The sequence below is a fragment of the Rhipicephalus microplus genome, chromosome 9 (genome assembly GCF_043290135.1).
Source record: "Rhipicephalus microplus isolate Deutch F79 chromosome 9, USDA_Rmic, whole genome shotgun sequence".
NCBI classification, from domain to species: domain Eukaryota; kingdom Metazoa; phylum Arthropoda; class Arachnida; order Ixodida; family Ixodidae; genus Rhipicephalus; species Rhipicephalus microplus.
This window is the reverse complement of record NC_134708.1, coordinates 21,538,942-21,563,985: the sequence shown is the minus strand read 5'-3', so window position 1 is coordinate 21,563,985 and position 25,044 is coordinate 21,538,942. Positions and strand designations below refer to the sequence as shown.

Genomic DNA, 25,044 nt, shown 5'->3' with positions numbered 1-25,044 from the left:
GACTGGCGGAACATGGGAGAGGCCTTTGTCCTGCAGTGGACGTAGTCAGGCTGATGATGATGATGACTGTGGTATACTAATACTGTTAATACTATACTGCAGTACACCATACGAAACATGACTGTGCTCACCGTTTAGGTGGAGGTTTGTCTAGCCTCCTGAGTTCCAGCTATGGCGATTTGTCCAAAATATTGGACATGAAATACCCCATCACTACAAAGATCTCAGCATGTTTTCTTCCTCAAAAACCACTTGTCCAATATTTTGGACATCTACTGGCGCCCTCCATGAAGTTTTGTCGAAATTGCGCCAGAAGATCGCGAAACAAAGAAGAAAACATGGTGGCGTTGAACAGAGCAATCTTCTAGAAGTTAAACGGCGAAAGTTAAGGTCCACTTTTCTGTTGGTTTTTTATTATTTGTTAAATTTTGAATAAAAACTTGCAGTTATTACGGAATTTGTCACACTTTTCTTCAGTAACCTTGCTTTGTGTTGCTTCAGGCCCACTACTTAACGCTTTAATTAAGTTTCAGCGTCCAATTAGTTGGACATCACGCCATACCTAAAGCACAGGCATAACGGAAATAATAAGCTTCACTTTTTATCTTCGTCACCTACACACCCAGTTGTGAAAGTTTCAGGAAATTCCGTGGACCAAAATCCAACCCGGAAGTCAGGAGGCTAGAGGCATTGAGAACTCACCTGGGACTAAAAATAATAATAAAAAGAGGAAGCATAGCCATTTCAATGTAGTATACGCTGTACAATACCTTGACCTTCGGGTTAGCAGTCGAATGTCATAACCTCTAATACACCGCGGCTGGGCCCCTCCTAATTATTTTTCATTTATATATGTCCTTTCAAAAATTTTTTATATCTGAACGTTGATGATGATTTTTGAAAGAAACACATCCTTAGTGCGCAGAGAACGTTTCAGAAGGAAGAAAGACCAGAAAGATAGGACAGAGCGCTCAAACCAGCCCAAGTAGGCACTCTTTTGCGATGACGAAGTTTTGGTCAATGAATACCTAGAGTTGGGAAAAAAAAATTACCTGACGTGACGAGTAACCGCAATTTTTTCGTCGTCGTGTTACCGGACCAGATGAACTTTCGTCGAACTCTCGACGACAGCTATAAATTTCATGTCCGACTAATTATGTTGTCTTTCTAACAACGACGGCGTTTTAGGCACTTCTGCAATTACAAGCCTTAAACATTCAATCTAGGAAACGTGCTGAAAGCTTGTGCTCGACATTTCATAAGCTCTCACAATTCAAAAATAAGTACTGTGCGAAATCGTGCCTTCGCGGACGTGTGTGTGTGTGCGTGTTTTTTTTAAATATTTTTTAAGGTGTCGCTTTCAACATCGGTGTGTTTCACAGGCAGACATTGAAATATGGTTTCCCGACGACTTTCCGCTTCCGTAATGACGTATGGCGATGCGTGCATTCGTATGAGCGGTTGCTTTCGAGTGGGATTTCTTTTTTTAACATTAAAGCGTGTCCCGCGCGTGCCCCTTCCCGATTTCCTTATTCGAAATCTGAGAACGGTGCGATAACTATACCAGCGCGACCATTTTCCACGTCGGCTTCTTATCCCGTAATCAATCAAGCTCGCACGGGCGACAGCTTCACGGAGTATATGCAAAGTGTGGAACTGTAAAAAAAAGCAAAAACAAAAACAGCTACTTCCGAACGGGAGTCTAGCTTGATAATCGTGAATAGTCCTCATAAAGCAAAATGTTTACGTGCGACGGGATCAAGCAAGGAAGCGGGCAAACGGATTGACGTCTGTATAGCTTGTCACGCTAAAACTAGGCAGGGGTTTATCCAGAGTTTCGATTGGGGAGGGTCGGTACAAAAACGCAGTGGGGGTGTGAATGAGTTCGTATCAGTGAGGCGGTGGTGGTAGTTGTTAGAAGAGGGGAAAAGGCACCTAATTTCTGCAGCCCGGTCGGGAGCACGGTGCAGTGCATCTGCGAGGTTGGAGGAGTGTAGGTTACTTTTGGATAACTATTTGGGGGTTGGAAAGAAGGGATGTCGCGATGTTCCTGGAGGAGCGCTGTTGTGGGCGAGAAAAAAGGTGCGTATATATGGTATGCATGGAAGTAAGATACTGCGCTCTACCAATGCCACCTAGATAATTTATTCTCCTGAGTGGCATTGGTGCAGGTCGTCGACCGTCGATAGTGTAAAGCGGTGAAGCGCGTCGGCATTTATACATGTGCCGTCGAACATTTCAGTGTTACCGATAGCGGCCAGTTCTAAAAGAAACTGTTTTGTTCGCTTTGTGCGCATAATCGCAGTTTGCGGAAGGCATGCACTTATATAGTGTAATGAGGCGACAACAAAACTGGAGGAATGAGTGTGGCAGTGCGAAGATGAATGCACAAAAGTAAACTGTTATGAATCGTAGCTCCATACCGGTGTGACGGCGTCACCTTTAATCGCGATCTGACTCCTTTCCTGGACGGAATTTCTCGATCGTGATTGGCTGCTGCGTTCAAGACGCAGATGGGAGCCGATCACTGATGAGACACTCGATCGCCATCTGGCTCAATTGCAATCAGGGGCGCACTGTGTGGCTGTGGCACAGCCAGAAATGTTTTTTCGGGAGGTGTTATACTCCTCCCATGATCGCATGGACCAGAAATAAGAAGACCGAAAGCAAGGGGAGGTGGCGTATACTAGTACTCGCAAAATTTCGGGGATGTTCTGACACCAAACCGCCCCTGATCCACCCTCCCCGGGCTACGCCCCTGCCCTGCGACACCGTCGCCTGATTAGAAGCAAACTCGGCCCGCTTGTCAGTGTTGTCAGAGGTTTATTTTTTTTCCAAAATCATATCGCATGCTTGTTTCCCCGACTCAAAACCCGCCCGCCGCTCGCACTAAACCTACCGCATTCCGCATGATTCGAAAACAAAAGAGAACGACACAATACGCGGTTTTTCTGCTTCTATATGACCAGGCGCCCGGAAAAAACACCGAATCGGAGAAGGTTGACAGCGAAGCAAAACGAAAACCCGAAGTGTGGGCCAAAGCCAAATAAATAGACAGAACGAATGTGAGAGAGGTGCGAGTGAATGAAAACCGCAGGCAGCCACTTTATGATGGAGAGAGGAGGAAGGTATAAGCTCGCTTTCCCCCACCCTCATGGCTGCTGCGGCGTTGCTCTCCTTATCCATCACTTCTTGTATTTCCTAAGAATCGACGAGGGAAAGGGGGAAAGTGGAGGTATGGTTGCGCGGCCTGGGCACATGCTGTGCAGGAATGGGGTCTTCGGGGGTTGGGGGGAGGTGAAAGTATGTGGCTTATATATATTTACGGACGGAGGGGGGCAGTTGTACCTCTTGTGGAGGCGACTGCATGTGCCCCTCCGCAACCCCTCCTCCCCAACTCCTGTTTCTCTTTCCACCCTTGAACGATCTGTCGGATGATAGGTGAGATGAGGCGAGGGGAAGTTGTGCGCCTTCTCTCCCCCCTTGACCAAAAGAAAAAGTAAAAAAAATCGCGTGCTCCTCCGCTCCGAAGATGGGGTAAAGGTGCGGGGGGTGGGGGGCGCAATTGCCTCTCTCTCCTAATACTGCGTGCTTCTCCGCAATAATCTCTCTTGCTCCTCCTTCCTTGAATCATCTGTCGCAGTGGAGAGGGGAAAGCGTAGCCTTGGCATTGCGCGGCGCCCGTTGTCCCTTAAATCTTACACACCCTCACACCTCGGCTACCCTCCTCACCCAAACGCCATATGCACCTCGTAGAGTGGGAACACGTCGTCCAATGACATTCGGCCGACGTCGCCGCGGAGTCTATACCGAGTCTCCAAGTGTGAGGGGGCGAATCTAAAACATAACAGAAACGGCCGCCGCTGACTTGGAGTCCGCAACTGAGCGGTCGGTCGGGGGGCCTGCAAGGCGTCGTCTGCAACGCACAACGAACGCGTTTGCCACATGTGCTGCAAGTACGGCGAGGTGCGGTCTCTCAGTGCGGACTTCTTTGTGAACGTCGTCCGCTGTTCGCCACCCTGTCACAGTTTCTGCAAATGAACGTCACCTGTCGCGTACTCCTGGCAGAACGCCCAGAAGAAGCAGTTCGTTGTTGCAACGCTTTTTTTCCGAGCCTACCGCGGCGGAAATGCGTTCGCGAGAGTGTGTTTTGCTATTTTGACGTCGTGTGCGACGTTAAGTCCAACTTGAGAGACACTCTGTTAGTACTGTGCTTTCAAAACCATTTCGACATTGGAGGATATGATGGCTGAAGTGGGCGCGTGTGCTTCACTATTTTGACGCGTGCGACGTGAAGTCCGACTTGAGACGCATTGTGTCAGAAGTCATCCTTATCTCGACATCGGTGGAAATGAGTTCTGTCGGAGACGGATGTCAGCCCTGCTGTTGCTGCTGCGACGCGGGACGCGAACTCAATACCGTTTCGCGTCGCAACAACGGCGTGCCTCGCCGGCGGATGACAGCTACGGTGACAGCAGCGACAACGGCGACAACGAGCAGCAGACGACGGAAGACCCGGATCTGGAAATGGATTAAGCGCCGTCTGCTTTCCGTGGCCTTGGGTATGGCGTTGTTTATAATCTTTTCGCCTTGACGTATAGGAAAGCGTGCGTGATTTGTTTATTGATTGATTGATTTGTGGGGTTTAACGTCCCGAAACCACCATTTGATTATGAGAGACGCCGTGGTGGAGGGCTCCGGAAATTTTGACCACCTGGGGTTCTTTAACGTGCACCCAAATCTGAGTACACGGGCCTACAACATTTCCGCCCCATCGGAAATGCAGCCGCCGCAGCCGGGAATCGAACCCGTGACCTGCGGGTCAGCAGCCGAGTACCTTAGCCACTAGACCACCGCGGCGGGGCGTGATTTGTTTATTGCTGACGCTGTTAAGATTAGTCTATAAACGAACGAATAAGGGGCACAAAGAAAAAAAAAGGAAGGTGTTTTGAAGGCAACACTGAAGCACGTGGCACACGTGACGGTCACGTAGATTACATGCTGTCTGACGTCATTTGGCCACTGAAGAGCGTTTCACACTGCCGTCATGGCTGCGAGCGTAGCTCGCTAACACTGCCTGTATTGCACAAACATTAATACCTAATAACGCGGATTTGAAAGCGATTGCCACCGTATAGCTCAATTGGTAGAGCACCGAACGCGTCATACAAAGGCATGTAGTAGGTTCGGTGGATAGCAAGTTCATTCGTGATCCACATTAATTGTTCTACATTGAAGTAATAACTGTTGTACTACAGTTGAAACATGCAAGAAATATCTCCTATTTTTTTCCTTAGTGTGTTGGTCTTCATTAGGTTGTATCTAATAAAAAGAAACAGGCACACGATCAATGTCCCCCCTTTTTGTTAACTGAATATTGGCGGAATAAGTGGGTCTTCTAGTTGTTACAGCTTTGTGGTTCGCGAATAGAGATAAACTAAAACCTATATTGCGTCCCCTTCATTGTACGGGAGCTAGGGGATCGCCTGCTTTGATTGGTTCTGTTAATCTATAGGAGTAGGAACCGGAAACTACAGCAAAGCGACTGGCACCGCGATATAACGTCTCCCTTCGGTGTGGATTACAACCAATTACTGGGTCGCCTTAGCCACCGGCCACAGTACGCCCGAGCGCCGTTTGCGCCAATCTTGGAGCGTTGCGCCACGACGCCGCAGCAACATCGACATCAGTGTGGATTTCCTCTGCGAAGGTGCTCGTTCGGGCTTGCCTTTCCGCAATCCGACAGATGCGCGTGATAATTAGTACGGCGCATGCGCGAGACAGGCCGATTGAATCTTGTAAGAAAGTTGTTGGCCGAAAACAGTCCCTTCTAGCGCGGCGGCCATAAACACAGCGCCTCTGCCGGCCGCGTCGCACGTAACACGGTCGAACGAAATCGTGTGCCATTGCGTGCTGTGAATGTCAGAGCGCTCACCTCATAGGGCCTCTTGCGAAATACGGAAACACATAATGTCTTTCTGTATTTCACGGAGAAGTAGTTTGCGGGTATAAATTGGCAGCAGCAAGCACAGGACCCGGTTAACTGGCGGAACGTGGGGGATGCCTTTGTCCTGCAGTGGACGTAATCAGGCTGATGATGATTATGATGATGATGTATTTCGCGAGCATCTGTAGTAGGCACAAAGACACTAGATACAGAGCAATAAAGGAAATAAGTGTAAATTCAAGGAATTGTTTTTTTCTTTGTTAGACACAATATTAATGAAAAGTAACAGACAATGATTCCAAGATAAGTACATCGGATGCTATTGGAAGTAATATTAAAGGAAATGGGAAGAAAGAACAGTGGACGAAAAGATTACTTGTCACCACAGCGTCCCTCATAATCATATGGTGGTTTTGGGACGTTAAACCCCACATATTAATCAATCAACCTGCATGATCCGAACTGGCGACCTTCGAATAACGCGTCTGATGTTCTATGACGTGGACTAAGGAGATGACCGCCGCCGTAGCACAGGTATTCACTAGTTTCACTAGCTAGTGAAGTATATATATATATATATATATATATATATATATATATATATATATATATAATGTGCGTGTGTGTGAGCACCACCCGGAAGCACGCAAGACTGATTTGCAGGGCGCAACTCGCATCCAATCAACACCACATTGAACACTGGCCTGTTTTCCTTCTTCCGTCCGATTTTGGTTGGCCGTAATAGAATTATACGCATCTGCCGACACAATTACGAATGGTCCAGCAGGCGACCGCCGAGAGTGTACTCTGTTGTTGAGCCTTTTACTGAGATTAGGCATCGAGCACAGGGCCATCTGCAGCGTTAGACAAGGCTGCCTGATGGCCGCGTTACTACTGGGCCATGCAGACAAAAAGACACGATATAGACAGCAAATGTGTTTTTTGGAGGGGGGGGGGTGGTTTTATGCTTGACTGCCTAGAGTACGCTGTGAAGCTCCATGACATGCTTAATGTAAAGTTTATTGATATGCAGTAAAAAAATTAATAATATGGGAGCTTCGTACTAGTGTTGCCGAGTCTGACGGAAATGTACAGGTGGGATTAGAGGCGCGCGCGGGGGGGGGGGGGGGGGGTGCTGCATCTTTTCTCTTCATCTCTTTATTAAATGCGAATCATTTCTTAGCGAACTTCGGCCACTTTGAGCGTATCTATCTATCTATCTATCTATCTATCTATCTATCTATCTATCTATCTATCTATCTATCTATCTATCTATCTATCTAATCTAGCCGCTTATGTTTGGGTGCTCTCGTGGTCACCCCCTTGACATGGCGTGAACCAAAATTAGCATGGGAGAGTAAAATGGTTTGACGAATATGATACGCTGGTCAAGACACGAATAATGTCACAATCCCGTCACGTACGTCATCAAACATTTGCAGCCAGACAGTGGCACATACGCACGGGCTTGTATGTGCTGCTGGTATGTGCCACAGGTGATTGACACTTATTATCTACTCAGGAACGACGAGAACACACATGGGCAATTTTAACGCGTGAGCGTTAAGCGAGACCCGACAACAGTGGCGTCGACCCAACGAAGGCATCGAATAAATGTCAGTGTTAAGAAAGACCTCGCATAGGTAGCGTTGACCCCCGACGCTTGCAAATTATAAATTTCAGGTTCCCAGCAGGAATCGAACCTAAGCATTCTGCGTGGCAGTCAAGCATTCTACGTCAGAGCTACGCCAGGTCTCGGAAGTACTTTTCAAATAGACGCTAATCTTCGTGAAACGTTAATATTGGTTGCGGTGCTGCCTACCCAAAGGAATACATATGTACTCCTTTGATACAGCCGTCACGTCGGGTTAGCCTCAATTGTTTAGGTGTCATGCACTGAAGTTGATTTATGTAGCAGTTTCCAGGGCGAGCATCTTCACAAGCACGGGCACTTCATATCAGCTTCTGGTGTTGCTAATACGCACGTTCCAGTTGACATCATTGTGCAAGTGCAAAAACTGGTTATATAAACATCTGCAACTCTTCAACATATGTCTGTGCGTGCAACATTTGTACATGTATTTAGCGTCATTTAATGACGTTTCGCCTATAACGTCGATTCCAAGGCACGTAAAATCTGCCGATTTTTTTTCTTTGCCATTTTTGTTGTCTCTTTTTGTGTAAATTTACTTATATATATATATATATATATATATATATATATATATATATATATATATATATATATATATATATATATATATATATATATATATATATATATATATATATATATATATATCTGTTCTTTCTTCTTTTTTACAACTTCCTCTTTCTTTATTTCTTATTTCACATTTCTCTCTTCTCTCTTTCTTTCTGTCGCCTTCCTTCTACCTCTCTCTGTACTTGTTCTGTCTCGCCCATCAGAGTTGTTGCATCGCACTGCGGACATATCAGCGCGCGTGGTCGGGGAGCGGAGCAGACTGTAAACATGTGGGCGTACGAGTTCTTGAGGATCTTAGTATTCCGTCAGTTCTGCGCTAGCTTGCGGTCACCAGGCACATGCCCGGTTTGCTGCCCCACGCTGGGGGAGAGTGAAAGGGGAGTATACATATGAGAGAGAGAGAGAGAGAGACTACGGACCTATGTGAACGCCTTTGACTTTTGCACAGCACCACCGCTGCATACGTGTGAGCCTATGTACCAACTTGAGAGCAACATCGTTAGTTAGAGATACGTTAATTAAACAAGGTGATTGAGAGAAAAACGCGGCGTTAACCCACAACGATACTTCATCGTGTGTGTCGAGGTGTCGTTATAACGTAAGAACATTATTAAGACTGAGCAGCCAAGAAGCTGAAGTATCACCGCAAACATCAGTAAGTGTGAAAGGACATGCGAAAACGGGATAACAGAATGAAGCACACGTACTAGATGACGGATGCACTATAGTCCTGAACAGACAGCGTAAGGAAAAAGCTAGTGAAGCTCGGTACATCAAAAATCAATCAATCAATCGATCATATCATTAACTACCTCAAGAAGTATTGATATGTGGGGTTTAACGTCCCAAAACCACCATATGATTGTGAGAAACGCCGTAGTGGAGGGCTCCGGAAATTTCGACCACCTTGGGTTCTTCAACGTGCACCCAAATCCCAACACACGGGCCTACAACATTTCCGCCTCCATCGTAAATGCAGCCGCCGCAGCCGGGATTCGATCCCGCGACCTGCGGGTCAGCAGCCGAGTACCTTAGCCACTAGACCACTGCGGCGGGGCCACCTCAAGAAGTAGAGGGCACGGGATGAAAAAGCCCTTGTGAGCTTGACAAAGCTTCTTAGCCGATTACAGTTCAGCAAGCACTGACGGCACACAAAAACTGGGAAAAAAGAATAAATTATTGTTGCACGTGATCACCGAAAAAACACAACTACAACACTGATTGTATCTACGAACGCTGGTTGTCTTCGCGTGCTCAGATACGCACCAACTGATCCACAATCGGAGTTAAGCATCGGTGGTAGACATGTAAGTGATTTGACGTGATACAACCGCATGTGCAGTGACATGTCGTGTCGTAGTCCGTTTTTATCTTGATTGCGTATATTGTGCTTCCCGTACAATGACGTTTACATAGATACATAGTATCTGCCGCTTACACAGATACAGTAAAAACTTTATTTCAGTGAGCGCCATGTTTGTCTCCTTTCCTAATCATCCTCTTCTCTATCTTCGTGTTCAGTGAGTACCTATACACCAGCCTGATTTCTCATTCTAGTTAATTGACCGCGTGATTAATAAACGTAAGACACGGGCAAAATAGTTCGAGTGCCCAGTGGTCCCGTGAAGTATATTACTATCTCGCACGTCGTATGCCATGGGAAGCGGCGCACGATTCGGGGGGTGTGAGGGACCTTCCTTACCTCACCGACGGTCCTCCCCAAAAATAAATCTTTCCGGTCGGGCGACCAGAATGGCCCGCTGCAGAGGCGCGGGGCATCTCGACCCGGCATCTCGACGACGTGGCGCGGCCCGCGAACGCCCGAAATTCTCGGTCGCACCACGCTCTTTGTTGTTTTCTCCCGCCCGCTCATATCTGTACCCTCGTCCAGAGAACTTCACGATAACACTCGAGGTAATCTGGCGCTCGTGTCTATTGGGTAAAGGCGGTAATGCGGACTCGCCGGTTGCTAGAAGTGGCGATAATTTTTTTGCAGCGCAAAGTATAAACACACTTCGTATACATGACGATAGTTATAGCGCGAGAACAGAACGACGACGCAGAGACAAGAAGGACACGAGCGCTAACTTCCAACTGAGTTTATCGCGCAGAGCGCGCTAACATACAGAAAAGAGAGTAAACAGCGTGGCGAAAACCATGTGGCACAAAGAGCAATACACGAGTAAGGTAAAAAACAAAACACAGAAAAATTGATTGATTGATATGTGGGGTTTAACGTCCCAAAACCACCATATGATTATGCGAGACGCCGTGGTGGAGGGCTCCGGAAATTTCGACCACCTGGGCTTCTTTAACGTGCACCCAAATCTGAGCACACGGGCCTGCAACATTTCCGCCTCCATCGGAAATGCAGCCGCCGCAGCCGGGATTTGATCCCGCAACCTGCGGGTCAGCAGCCGAGTACCTCAGCCACCACTGTGGCGGGGCAATATCCACGAAGTGAATGAGGATGAATGAGAGAAGCCGTGTGATTGGTCAGTGTTTCCTGTAAATCACCCGTGGCATTGACGCACTCACTCATGTAAATGAGTGCCAAGCTGTGTACAGTTATACACGATGTTTATTGGTCATCTCATAACTGGTATGGTGTGTTCAGTTGGCAATATTGTTTTGCTCATTATTGCTGCTTTGTGGCATCGGATCTAGCCTCATTTTGGCAAAAGTGGGGTATGTGCACGTTCCCCTGGTGGTTGTTGGTCGTTTCAAGTCATACAAAATGCGTCGTGGGCCATATTGTGACGTCATATACTGCACAAGGCAGTCGTTGGCCTTGACTTTATCGGCGTCATCGCGTATAGTCGGAACGTCGCATGTGATCGGCTACGGTGAACAATGCCCACGCCGCTAAAGGACTACACTAAGGAGCTTCGTCCCTAAAAAAAATGCGGGCAGTTTGCACAAACTCGTGCAGAGCTTGACAAAGCTAAGCACAGGTCATTCCATGCATAACGAGACGTCCAGCTTCAAGGTGTGTGACTTGCTCCCTCTGGAGTGCGCAGAGCGCACTTTCTCAGGACACGCTATGGCCTCCGAGATTGCGGGCGCGTTACCACCGCGCGCTCGCAATCTCGGAGGCCATGGGACGCGCCATGAATTTCTGGACATTTCTCTCAGGAAGCGCCATGACTCGTCGGCGGGCGTGGCTTTCTTGCTCGTGGTCCGTTTTCCTTCTACTTTTTTTTATTTGTTTAACGTTGATGTCCTTTCTGTTTCTTTTTCTGCTTGCATCTTTTTTTTCTATTTTCCTCTTTTTTTCATCCTTTCTGGGATATGATTTACTCTCTTATCACATTCTTTCACGCCATTTCACCATCGTGTCTCCCCTTACTCTTTTTTCTCCCTCTTGCTTGCTACACTACGCTATAAGGCTATGCTACACGTTCCTAGAGTTCACGGATAGCCGAGTCGCTAGGCCGCTAGCCGTCGATTTGAAAGTACGCGAGTTCGAAGCCGGCTCGTGAAAAGTTTTTTTTTTTCCCAGAAGTTTTTCTTTGTATCTTTCTATCTGTTTCTCTATTTCTGTATTTCTTTTTTTTGTTCGTTTCCTTTCTTTCGTTGTCTGTCTCTTTCTGTACTTGTATTGCTACATACCACGTCGTAGCAGCGAGAAGTGGAAATTCTTTCCCACTCATTGGGCGTGCACCCGATCATGATGATGATAATTTTAGGGCATGGTCACACATTTTACGCTGAGCCAGAACAGCTTCGCTACTAGAAGCTTCGCAGTCCGACTTCAAACGCAAAAAGAGACAAAGACAGATAGGAGACAAACACAGCAGTAAAGCTACAAGTGCGTTCAAACCCGCAAGCAAGAAGACTAGGCACATCCATGCACAGCTGACATTTCTAAAGAGAGCACGCGAGCACATGACAAATATCCTCGCACCGCACATGTTGTATAACGGTTGGCTGTATTTTAATTGCAATTAAAATAGTGTGAGCAATAAAAGGCACTTTCGTTGTACAAGCCTTCGTTGTACTGCCAGTGCGGCGAAACTGTTGAACATAACAAGGCGAAATTTACCGAGCCTTTAGACGGAGTACTATTTAAGGTTCCTATAAAAGTATATTAGCCATAAAATAATTTGTAATTTATTTACGGTCCAATGAAAATGGGCAAAATAATTAATGTTTGCGTGGGAATAACTTTTTTTTTATTTTCAAATGATAACCATGATATTTAGTGGATCTGCAGACTACATTACACTAAGCTGCTATGCGAAGTTTATTTGTGTTGTGAGAAAGATTCGACGAAATATTATTTAAAGGACCACTGAAAAGACTCGGACTTTTTTGCCCCCCCCCCCCCTACCCCAAAGCAGCTCGGCAATTCGTAGAGTTGACCGCGGTGATCACGTTTTCCGAATGTCACAGCGCCGCTCAAAGCCACCCCATTTCGAAACAAATGATACACGGACTCCTTTCCTACGCCTGATCAATCCTCCTCTCACGCGCAGTGACGCAAAGTCGCCGACCGGTGACTTGGCGTAGCGCGCAGCTCGTTGATTGGTCTAAACCAGTTACGGCGACGGCATACCCCTTCCCCTCCATCTGAGGGAGAAGGGTAGCGAGGCTGCGCGAAAATTTGAAACCAGCTGAAATCGATGTTCTACCCCCCATGTAACTTCCTTACTATAGCAAGTATTCGCAAAATTATTGCGGCAGCGTGTTCACGAAGCAAAAGTGCGCATATTTCTCTTTACAACAATTCTTCGACTTCGGGGTTGTTTACTGGTCCTTTAAAACACAAGTCGTCATGATAATCGCATGTTTTGACGCAAAATGGCAATGCACGCTCGTACCATGCAATATCGCTGATATGTTACATGTTGTATTGGTAAGCATCTATACAGGACGCGCGTGTTTCTAAAGCAAGTGCCCCGCCACGGTGGTCTATAGTGGCTAAGGTACTCGGCTGCTGACCCGCAGGTCGCGGGCTCGATTCCCGGCTGCAGCGGCTGCATTTCCGATGGAGGCGGAAATGTTGTAGGCCCGTGTACTCAGATTTGGGTGCACGTTAAAGAACCACAGGTGGTCGAAATTTCCGGAGCCCTCCCCTACGGCGTCTCTCATAATCAAATGGTGGTTTTGGGACGTTAAACCCCACCAATCAATCAATCAATCAAGCGATTTGCATGACATTCCCAAGCAGACGAAGTTTTTTTAACAGTCTTTCCAAGCAAACTCGTGGCAGAACGTCTGCTTGGCACTCAAACGGCGTAAGTTCGATACTCACTCGAACCCGAAGATTTTTGTGTTATTTGCATGTTTCTAGATTTTTTCGGTGAAAGACCTAGACTGAACACTAACAAAGCAGGCAAAAGGCAGAGGACCAAGCAGCTGAAGCTGAGTTGTTGCGCATAGTATGAATAAAGTGCGTGAATCAATGGCTGGATGTTGTACTCCTCTTTTTGAATCAGCTGCCTGTGTATTTTGATTTCGTTTGCCATTATTTCACTGTAGAGATGCATAAGAGACGCGTAGCGGCCTAATTATGGTTAATAATAGACCCCGGGAAACTGCCATCTTTTGGGCAGCAACCAAATGCGGAGCAAAAGTAAACCAGCTACTATATCTCATTCTAGCATAGTGAAGGCACAAAACCAGCAAGCGTACCCGCATGTTTAAGCTATAGGCTAAGAAGCGGACGTGCTCTATTTTCTAATTCCTGACTGGAAGGCGAAATTTAGGCATAGTCTTGATACAATAGGTTAGGTCTATACGCGGCATGAAACTTGGCATGAACCGCGTGTTTTGAAGGGTACTACGTCGGCCTTTTCGCGACGTGCCATACAGCAGCTATAGTGGCAAGTATGATGTGGCCTGAATCGGTATAGTGAATATACAATGAACTCAACTGACGGAAATAAAGGAAAAGTATTAACTGCGTTGCACTCAAATAATAAAAAAAGAAAGCCACGGGTTCCCTTCGCTGCCGTCGGGCTGACTTTCAGCAAATTCTAACGCAAAAAAGGAAAAACAAAAAGACAATCCGAAAGCAACATACGCTCTCAATATAGTCAAATGGCAGTTAATACCAGAAAGATTATTTACGTATGAAAGAAATGCGTGTCACAACATGCGCGCAGTCAACGGCGAGCAGTTTCTGCAAGCAAAGCTTCTATTGAAGTTGCCTCTGGCGCCACCTTTCCCATGCGACGCCAACTGCGTCAAAGGAGCGCCAGAGTAAGCCAACTGGCCTCGCTACCCAAGCTGCGCGCAGTAGTTGTGCTATGGTCAAATCATATCGGCAGTGAAACTTGGAATAAAGAGTGGTCGAAAACCTACTGGCACAGGCATCAACGCCGCCCGCCGAACGATCGAAGCGCGACTATAGTAGGAAGTCTTCATGTGCGCGCACATGTCGAGATAAGTATACGACATGTTCATTGTCGAGATAAGTATACGCCAACGAACGCCATGGGCGCGCGCGATAACGTATAGTCACGAGCGAAACGTGGCGAAAACGAGATGCGAAGTTAGTACATGCGACCCGCCGGTCAGGCAGACTGGAAACGGACATTTACTTGTGGAACCGACGCGCGCCCCATCTGTCGGTAACTGCAGCAAGTATATCAGTTTCAACGCTTGGCGGCGCTGACCTCAGTCCAAGCGACCCGAGGTCACGCGCCGGAGTGTTCGAGTTAAAGGTGCTGACGGCTGTATGTACATACCAAGTTTGAAACCGTCTTGTCAAGCTGAGGCAGTAGCCTAGTCAGAATCTGCTTCCGGCAGCCTAGTTAAGCGGATCGTGGAATCGTGGGCTTCAGCGGAGTGGCGATAGCGGCCAGTAATATATGGGCCGCGGAAACAGGACCGACGATGATAAGGAATACCAGTTTATTTTTCCTGAGCTGCTGAAAGGAAAGCTTGTTGATAACACCGTGTTACGGGGACGTGAGAACCAGGCCTTATTACAAGTTGGAAGATTTTCGAGATGCTCCGACGCTGACGGGTCTGTTGCCCGAGGTGGTGAGTCTCGGCGCGTATCAGGTCAACCATTTATGGACGGTAACCTTCAACGATTCGGCACCCACGAAACGCCTATACTTGCAATGAAGAAATTCCAAGTGAAGGGGTGGCTTGCGTCGTCGTCGACCCGAAGGACCAGCAGGTGAAGCTTCGACTGCACTGGTTGCCGGACGGCGTGAGTGATGAAGATGTGAGTGCTTCACTGTCAGCGTTTGTCAAGGTCCTGGAAGTGAGCAGTGAACGTTGGCGCGTCTCGGCCACGGCGGACAAATGCTTGACCACCAGGACAGTGCTACTTAAGTTGAAGAGCGGCCTTCCACTCCAGATTAACGAGTACGGTGAGCTGGCGTTGGCGGTGATGCCTGGTGGACCAATGCAGTGAATGCGCTGCCAAGGCAGCGGGCACGTCCGCCGCGACTGCAAGGTGCTCCCGTTGTAAACGCTTCGGGCACGTCGAAGACGACTGTGTTCGGGCGTATGCTTCAGGAACAGCGAAGAACGAAGGGGTGTTCGAGCACGTCATGGACGTGGCCGGGACGGAAAAAGCCGGCGGCCCAGTGGTCTATGCGACTGACGGGCATCGACTGACACACGCAATGTGGTGTTGGCCCCGCAGCTGGCCCTCGTACCTGTCACCACAGCATTAGCAGCTGAACACGTATCGGTTGAGAAGAAAGTGTTGCCAGTATCGGTGGACGAAGCAGCAGAGCCCAGGAGAGATACGTGCGGAAGTGGGAATGAGATGTGTGTCACCATGGCCCCACTGAAGCGGACGCGCGACGATACCGCGGTACCCTACAAGACGCCGCCTGACCACGGCGAGGAGCCACCTGCAAAGACACCTCAATAAAGACGGTTGACCCCGAAATCCGCGCCCGAAAGCCCAACTGACATGAGACCGGCGGAAAAATCGATAACAAAAGAACGACGAAAAGCATGGTGGTCCTGGAGGCGGCTAGCCACAGGCTAGGCGTGAAAGGTAAGCACCATGCTCCGGGCCTACTCCTTTTATCGTAGCAGTCGCAATGGCACTGTTTCCATCACTCAGTATAGCTATACGCTGAATGTTAGAAGGCTGGCGGCTGAACGCAGGCAGCACCAGCTCTCACGTTTGGTTACAGACCAAGATATTGACATCCTGGTCGTCTAGTAGACTATAAGGCTGACGGAGAGGAGGAGGCCGGGAGCATGGTGCGTCGTTTAACGGGTAGATTTGTTGTCGTGAGCCACACCATAGGGACATGTGCAGGGTGTTATTTCTTTTTATGAATGGCCTTCTAATAATTGCATTTCCTTGTGTGTCAGGAAGAGTTGTTTATTGTGATTTTGTTTTTTGCGGAGTGGATTATCGAATTATTGGCCTATATGCCCCGAATGGAGTGGAAAAGCGTAGTTTTTTTTTCTTTGTTTCGAATCTTTTTCAGCATATGAGTTGTTCCAAGAGTGTCCTGTTGCTCGGTGATTTTAATTGTTTTTTGAATGCTCGGGACCAAGTTAACAGTGCTGGGTTGCGGGATAACAGCAGTAGCAAGCTGTCAAATCTAATCGGGGAAAACGAACTTCATGACGTCTGCCAACACCTGGATGTGAACCACGAAGTAAATTGCACTCGATTTCAAGGCACCAGCTATGAGAGGTTAGACCGTCGTCGCTAGATATCATACCATGTGTATCGTGGTTATTTGGTGTTACTTGTGCCTTTTTTCGATCACTGCTTGATATCATGCAAAATAGATATCAAAAATAAGCTAAAGCCTTTTAAATGGGAGCTGTTGAAACTTAATGCCATGTTACTAATCAATGAGCAATCCGTAGACGCAGTACATAGAACCCCGATTGAAAGGTTTGCTGACAGCACTGGCATTATAGCAGAAAAATTGGAATGCCTAAAGCAGAAAGTCAAAATGAAAAGTTTAGACAGATCGAATTTTCTTAAACGCAAGGCACGAATAAAACAAGCAAGCCTACATTCTACGCTGCAGCAGCTAATTATTCTTGAAATCTGAAATCCGGGGGCGTCTATAAAGACGATGTGCGCAGCATAAAAGAACAATTAGAACAGCATGACAATAAGTGCTAGAAAGGCGCGTTGGTTCAAGCGCGAGCTAAGGATTTGTAGCGTCGGGAGAGATGCCCACTAGAAGAGCTGAAAGAGCGCAGAGACGACGAAACAATATTGATATGGTGTACTGCAACGGAAAACTGGCGAACGACATTGAGAGACTGTTGGTCGCGCCTTTTTCGCCCATTATCGGTCACTTGTCGCATTTTAAAAGCCGAATGTAGATGGTTTTAAAAGGGAGTTCATTGAACGCTTGCCTTGGCTGAGCGACAAATCAAAAGACCGATTAGAAATGGATATAACCGTAGGCGAAGTAGAAAGAGCTTTCGATCAACTAAACCTGGGGAAGTCGCCTGGACTAGACGTCCTAACCGCTGTTTGGTACAAGACATTTAAAGGAGAATTTTCTCTTTTGTTGACAGACTTATTCAATGGGGTGTATAAACGTAAATCTATGCCGCGTTCATTGGATAAAGCGCACACCATTCTGATACCCAAGGGGGAAGCTTAAATTGGTGGCATATTATGGGCCAATAATGCTTACAAACGTTGACTAAAAGGTTTTTATGGAAGTTCTTGCAGCGAGGCTTCAAACGGCGTCATCGAAGAAATTGTCGCAGACCACCGGACCTGCGGGATAGAAGGGAGGACAAGTTTTTTCGAACATACACAAGATGATGTGTGTACTGGAGTGTTGTGACGCCGCTTTAGCTGAATTAGCCATCATCCAAGTAGACCCGGAGAAGGCATTCTATTGTGTCGCGCGTAATATTCTGTTTTCCATTTTAGGTCATATTAATGTTGGTTCCTTCGTCACAGAGGGGGTGGACTTGGCGTATCAGAACAGCACAACACGTCTAATTGTAAATAATACTTTGCCCCCCCCCCCCCCCCCTCATTAACGTTATGCGTTCTGTGCGTCAAGACTGCCCGCTCAGTCCACTTTTGTCTTGTATTTACATAGAAGCTATGGGTTTGGCTATCATCGAGAATTAAAATAAATAAATAAACACGCGCATTCAACTTGGTGACGCAGGTCAAGCTGCTGGCATATGCGGATGACATTGCGTTATGCTGTACAGGCAAGGAAAGTGTACAGGAAGCGATCGACATTATAAAGCGTTTTTGTGACGTCACGGGTAGCAAAGTGAACTGGGGGAAATCTATCGGGTTGTGGCGCGGGAGCTAGCCTTCAACGTCAGAGTATTTTGCCAACGTGCGCTGGATGAACAGGCCGACCAGGTATCTTGGTGTACCCTTGGATAGTTACAAAAACAGAGAAGAGTATCGGATGAACCAGGTTAAAGAGACCAAAGAAAAAGCAGACAGATGGAAGAGCACGAACCTGTCTATTTTTGGGAGGTCGAAAGGGTGTGACATGTTTTTCATCACTAAGTTGTGGTGTTTTTCATCACTAAGGTTTTGCACTCTTCTAGAATAAACGTATACAAAAGCTGCACAGAGTGTTCGCGGTGTTTTTATGGAGTTCAACTTGGGAAATGTGCAGCTGAACCAATTTGTTCCGGAGGATGAAGGACGGAGGACTGGGCTTTGCGCATCTTTTTGTACGACAGCTGGTCAACGGATTTTTTTTTTTTTTTGCGATGTAAGCGATCCTTTCTTTTACGCGTGGTATGTCAACTAAGGTTAGTCAACGCCCTCTAACACTCTAATAGCGTGCCGGGGGCATTGCACGACTGTATGAAAGAAGTGGTAGATGGTGTGTGGTTTTTATCGATTCGTTTTTCTTTCGAGTATCTTCTCCGTGTTAAACGAAAACAATTGTATAGAGCTGTGTGTGATATTGTTCTATTGGTGCCTTTGTACAGAGCCGTACACAGTGGAAGGAGGGGGCAGAAACATACCCTCACAAAAGAAAGGGGTTGTTGGAACAGTGTGATCTTTGGGGTTCACAGTGTTCAATATTCAACAGACCCGAAACCACAGGCCACGTTTTTTTGCGCTGTTGTGCAGGGGTAAATCTTGGATTTGGTAATGTTGACGGCCCTCCACTGTATATGGCGTGCTCGCTTGGCAGGATACTTCTGTGACCCAGACGCTAAGCCAGCGAGAATTTATTTCAGATAAGGCATGTCTAGCTTTGTTGAAAACGTGAAGATACAGGAATCGGTGCCTGAATGTCTGCCGAAACCTCTGGCATCATTGAAGGAACTTCAAAATCGACAATATCAGCCCAAACAGGACTGATGGCATATTTTCTCCATCATTGCATGTACTATCTGATGTGTCATGTTTGTGTTGTATTTTGACCAAGACGGGCAATAAATAATAAAAAAGAGACAGTAGCCGAGTCGGTGAGGTGTTCAGCTGTAAACCGATAGACGCTGGTTTGAATCCCTGTACCCGTAGCACTGAAAAAAAAAAAACAAAGTCGCAGGTGATATGGGCAAGAAAGGTAAAACGCCGAAGTAATTTCTTTATTTTTTAATGATGACCCGCTGTAGTGAGCGAACCAAGCTCTAAACATTGCATCCTGTGCAGGGTCGATGGCCGAGTGCTTGTGGTGTCCGTTCATAACCAGAAGGTCGGTGGTTCGAATGGCAGAGCTGGGATTGGCTGGAACACCAGGAAGTCATGTACCGTAGATACATTTACTGACAAAGCTCAAACGCACTTGCTCTCACGGAATCTGTGAAACTGAACAGAAGCAATGCGGGCGACACCTTTACGGGTGGGCGTTATGGGCATGGAAAATTTTGATGGTGGACATTTTTTTTTTCGTCAACGAAAAAGTCGCTTTTTGTTTTCAAAAAGGGGGGTCACTATCCACAACGGCTTAGACCGTGGGGTCCCGGGGTACCCGTAAGCCGCCATGTAGCTCTCCGTTGTCACTTCCCGTGTTAATGAGCATTTAGGGCGAATAACGGATAAGTACGAGCACCAGGGAGACGTCACAAAAGGTGTGCGATAACGTGGCCGGCGTGCGTCGTGGTCTTCGCTTCGTACCTCTGAAAGGTACGAACGCCATTTGTTAAGTGCACATTGCATTTGTCATTGAAGCCTTAGGCTAACATTTTCGGCATTGTGCCGTTCGGCGCAGAGATCTTCTTTGTGTTCTTCACTTCGCGTGCTGTTTTGGTGTATTGCTTCACACGAAAGAAAACTGTTTGGAATGCTTCGCAGCACGTTTGCGAGGAAATCGTTTCTTTGCTCAAGAAATTGAGTCGTCCCTCGCGTTGCTAGGTTTTCACTGTGCCACTGTACATGTATTAGAATTCGCTGCATGCATGAGTGATATTTCGTGAAAAGTGCAGCTATGCCCAGTATATAGTCATCCATGCCGTTCTTAAATTGCTTAAAGCTCTAACAAGCGCAATAAAAGAAAAGTGGCGAATCTAGAAAAATGGTTGTTAGCTAAAGCTAAGACGTAATCTTTGAGTAAACACTTCTACCTCGTTAACGGCTTGCATGACACCTCAAATTGCTTTGGTTTTGCTACAGCAACTGCTCGTGACTGTTTTTCGCGAAAGAGCGATGTAAAGTGTGTAGGAGAAAATTAGTGCGAAGGTGATAAAGAAAACGTAGCCAACACTTTTCTCTTCTTTCTTCGGTTCATGCCAGAGTCAAGTGCTGAGGCAACTACTGCCGTGTCGCGATGTGCACTGTATCCGTATTTGCGTGCGTTTATTGCAGTTTTACTGTTCTGCGCATTCTTGCATGAGTGATCTCAACAATGTGTGGACGTCACCTTGCGAACACGGTACTTTGACGTACATAGGAGCGTTGTGTACTGCCGCTCTTGCTTCGCTATCGGCTAGTTCGTTGCCAACCAGGCCGCAGTGTCCAGAAACCCATTTGCAGATCATCGGAACAAGCGTCTGTGGGAAACAGACCCCGATATGACTTTTCGTCTTCCGGCTATTATCAGCCGAAGAGATGCTAATTTACTGCACCGGATTCGCCTGGGCGTCGCCTTCACTCGTCACTACACCCACCTAATCGGCCGTGCGGACAGCCCGAAATGTGAGCGCTGCCAAGTGCGCGAAACTTTTAACTCATATATTTTGTGACTGCCTCATTGTACGTGGCGCAAAGAAAAATGCCAACTTCGACGTTGGCAAGCATCGGACGAACGCCACCGAGTGAAACTCACATTTTGTAAGCAAAGAACGACCAAACAGTGTCAAAAACTGTTACAAGGACTGTTGTAGACTTTATCAATAGCTCTGGACTAGATACTAGACTGTAGGGTGCTATGCTAATTGGCAACTGTACATACGCCCCACCCCTTCCTGTCCCCATCATCATCCTTCATCCCTATTTCCTTCCCCCTTCCCTTTTCCCCTGTGCAGAGTAGCAGGATAGAGCGAACTAGCCCAAGACCTCTCTGCCTTCTAATAAATTCTCACTCACACTATATACTCTTCTGCCGGTCTTCTTATATTGTTGCGCATATGTCTATTTCTTGTATGTAATTTATAATCATGATATGGCAGCTGTATTTTAGCGTCTCGCAGTGCAATAAAACTCTCTTTGTGCCTGCATTTATCAAACATTAACAAATAGGGCATGTGCTTACCAATGATATCACTTTGAAATAAAAGTTCTCGCTCCCCCAATGATTCTCATGTTTTGCTTTAAATGTGTGCATAGACACACATTAACATCATGTGCTTGCCGATCTAGCGGTGCAGCTTACACGAAGCTCTCATCTGTGCATGCAAACGAAGCGTTAAAAAGCAACAACAAAAACAAAGTATGGCCTCAGAGATGAGCACGCACGTAAAAGTGGTCTCGGTGGCTGTATAACATTTCTAGTCACTTCGAGACAGCTTTTTCAGTGGTTTTCAATCTCTAAGGCTGCGAAGGTTCCCCACAACCGTTTGGAGCGCTGCGAACCTAAATCAGCCGCTGATATCGATGGAAGTGGGCTCTCTTAACTTTATATGCTACTCGATGGCTAAAGGGCCCCTGATGCGTCAGCTTCCCTGCAATGCATGGTCGAAACTAGCGAAAAAAGTTTAGGCCCTTATCAGCCCTGATAAGGCCCAACTTTTGTGTGACGTCACACCTTGCCATCGTGGGCGTACTATGCGTTTGTTTCTAGCTAAAGGGCCCCTGCTGCGTTAGATTCCTCGCAATGCATGGTCGAAACTAGCGAAAAAAGTTTAGGCCCTTATCAGCCCTGATAAGGCCCAACTTTTGTCTGACGTCACACCTTGCCATCGTGGGCGTACTATGCGTTTGTTTCTAGCTAAAGGGCCCCTGCTGCATTGATTCCCCGCAATACATGGTCGAAACTAGCGAAAAAAGTTTAGGCCCTTATCAGCCCTGATATGGCCCAACTTTTGTCTGACGTCACACCTTGCTGTGGAGGTCGTATTAAGCGTTGCTTGCTAACTAACGGCCCCTCATGCGTTGGCTTCCCCGCAACGTATGGTCAAAACTAGTGAAAAAAGTTGAGGCCCTTATCAGCCCTGATAAGGCTCAAGTTTTGTATGACGTCACATTTTGCCATCGTGGGCGTACTATGCGTTTGTTTCTAGCTAAAGGGCCCGTGATGCATTGGCTTGCCCGCAATGCATGATCGAAACTAGCGAAAAAAGTTTAGGTCCTTATCAGCCCTGATGAGGGCCAACTTTTGTCTGACGTCACACCTTGCCGTGGAGGGCGTATTATGCGTTTGTTTCTAGCTATAGGGCCCCTGATGCGTTGGCTTCCCCGCAATGCATGGTCGGCAGCGACATCATACAGAAATAAAAAAAAAAGAGTGGACACTTCCATAAACCCCGGAGGCCCAATCGACCTTAGCGCACCTGGTGGTTGGTGAAAGCAACTGGCCTGCGCTTTTGTTTCGGTTTCACTGGCGCGAATTTTGAATTGCTGTGCGCAATCGACACTTTGCTATAGCCAAAAGATAATGACTTCAGCCCACTTTTTCCCGCCCAGATGGCAAGCTTGTGTGTCGTTTCGCTTTGGCGATCCCCTAATTTGTCTAGCTCAATATTGTTCGTGCGAATTGAGGTCATGGTGTAATTTCTATTTCGACAAAGTTATAATAGAAAGAGATGTAGGTAGTCATAATTCACTACGGCTTTATTCATCACGTTTGTGTTTTCTTTTGGAACAAACGGTCAATCTATACATCAATAAGAGACATGAGACAGAATGTCCGCCATGTTTTTATTCGAAGGCAAAGTAGAGGCTGAGCAAATAAAAAACACAAAGTGAGAAGGGCACAATGTTCACAATGGCAAGACGTTGCACAATGTTCACGTCTTGCCACCGCATACAGCCGCACACTGTTATTTTAGCGAACATGGCTGTCGTCACAAGCTTTAGAAAAAGGTTACAACTGCGCGAATAAGATGCCACGTAAAAAAAAAACATAGAAACACGCCTCACGCGAAGTGCACATTATGTGGGCGTGTTTATGTTTCTTACATAGTGTCTTATACGCGCAGTTGTAATCTCTTTTTTTTCTGAATCAATGACCCAACTAGCCCGACAACATATTATTCAAGAAGCTTCGCTTGAAAACGCACCGCACCTGCCGTCTCACAAACGGAAACACCGAAGCAGCCGACGTCGACGAAACCTCCACGCTGTCATGCCTTGGGCTTGTCGCATGCTGGTATGGTGGGTACTCGAATCCACAGAGTTAATATACAGACACAGAACACCTATGTGATACAGACTCGAATCGGCGCGAATCGTAGATGCTGTGTATGCGAGTGCGGCTTAACAAAAATAACCACGGAAGGTGCGTTGAATGAATTGTTTGTATGTATAAAGAACATCACAAATATGGGCGTATAATGTTTATTTTGTAAAAAAAAAAAACATTCCGCTGGATTGATGATAACTTTTAGTGTTATTCTTTATAGACATCTCAGTGCGTGTCTACTGTGAATATTAGTTACACTATATTTTACAATCTCTTCCAATTTTCCCTTTTGTATATGTTGATTATCGTTTATTTGCCATTACACTATCTTAATAGAGTTGTTGAATGAACCTTGCTGTGAAGCTGCTGCTGAGCTAAAGGGTGTCGCGGCTTTGTCAAGCTGTCTCTGAGAGCCTTTTCTGCACCTTCACTGTGCAGCCCGGCCACAGCCGGTATGTGATCCCGCGACGCTGCGACCCGCAGGTCGCGGGATCAAATACCGGCTGTGGCGGCTGCACTTCCGATGGAGGCGGAAATGTTGTAGGCCCGTGTACTCAGATTTGGGTGCACGTTAAAGAAACCCAGGTGGTCGAAATTTCCGGAGCCCTCCACTACGGCGTCTCTCATAATCATATAGTGGTTTTGGGGCGTTAAACCCCACAAATCAATCAATCAATCACTGTCACCTACAAGGCAGAAATGAAAAAAAAAAGAATTTTTATGTTTTTCGCACTTGCGCCTTCTGGCGTTTGGTGATATCACTAGTTTGTTACACGTAGTCGTGACGTACTTCCCGAGGCCATATTCCGCCGAGTGGGACACTCGGCGAACCTTTTTTCTTTCTCTATGGCGACACACACTGCTTCCGCATCTCCGTGGAAAAGCGCTCGGACGCACGTGTGATGCAAGCAACCGTAGCCCAGATGTGGCGTCGCATCACGACATTCCTCTGAACGAAGGCGGACCGACGGCTCCCGTTGAAGAACGAGAGAGATGTGATTCTTAAGTGAAAAGAAGATAAAACTGGGCCCCGCAACTGTCTGCATTATAGTGCGACACCTCAACAGTAGCTAACGAGAAACGGGGGTAAGGAGGGATTAAAAGGATAGGATTAAAAGATATGGAGATATAGGGAGCGGAAGGAGAGAGCGTGGCGCAGGGACAGCGACACCCAGAAGCAAGGAGAAGAT

The 25,044-nt window shown here is 46.9% G+C and overlaps 1 protein-coding gene across 3 annotated transcripts in view; it reads left to right on the top strand.

Annotated features, from left to right (window-relative positions):
• Grip (Glutamate receptor interacting protein) overlaps positions 1–25,044 on the top strand; it is a 174,020-nt gene that overhangs the window by 116,433 nt on the left and 32,543 nt on the right. Inside the window, exon 1 of one of the 3 annotated variants that reach the window (XM_075873291.1) lies at positions 4,330–4,562. The exons of 1 other annotated variant lie outside the window; for it this stretch is intronic. In XM_075873291.1, coding sequence (XP_075729406.1) covers positions 4,352–4,562 — 211 coding nt within the window. In that variant the 5' untranslated portion in view covers positions 4,330–4,351. Of the gene's footprint in view, positions 1–4,329; positions 4,563–25,044 lie in introns of those variants that run through there. One more of the 3 variants, XM_075873292.1, reaches the window with a different exon arrangement.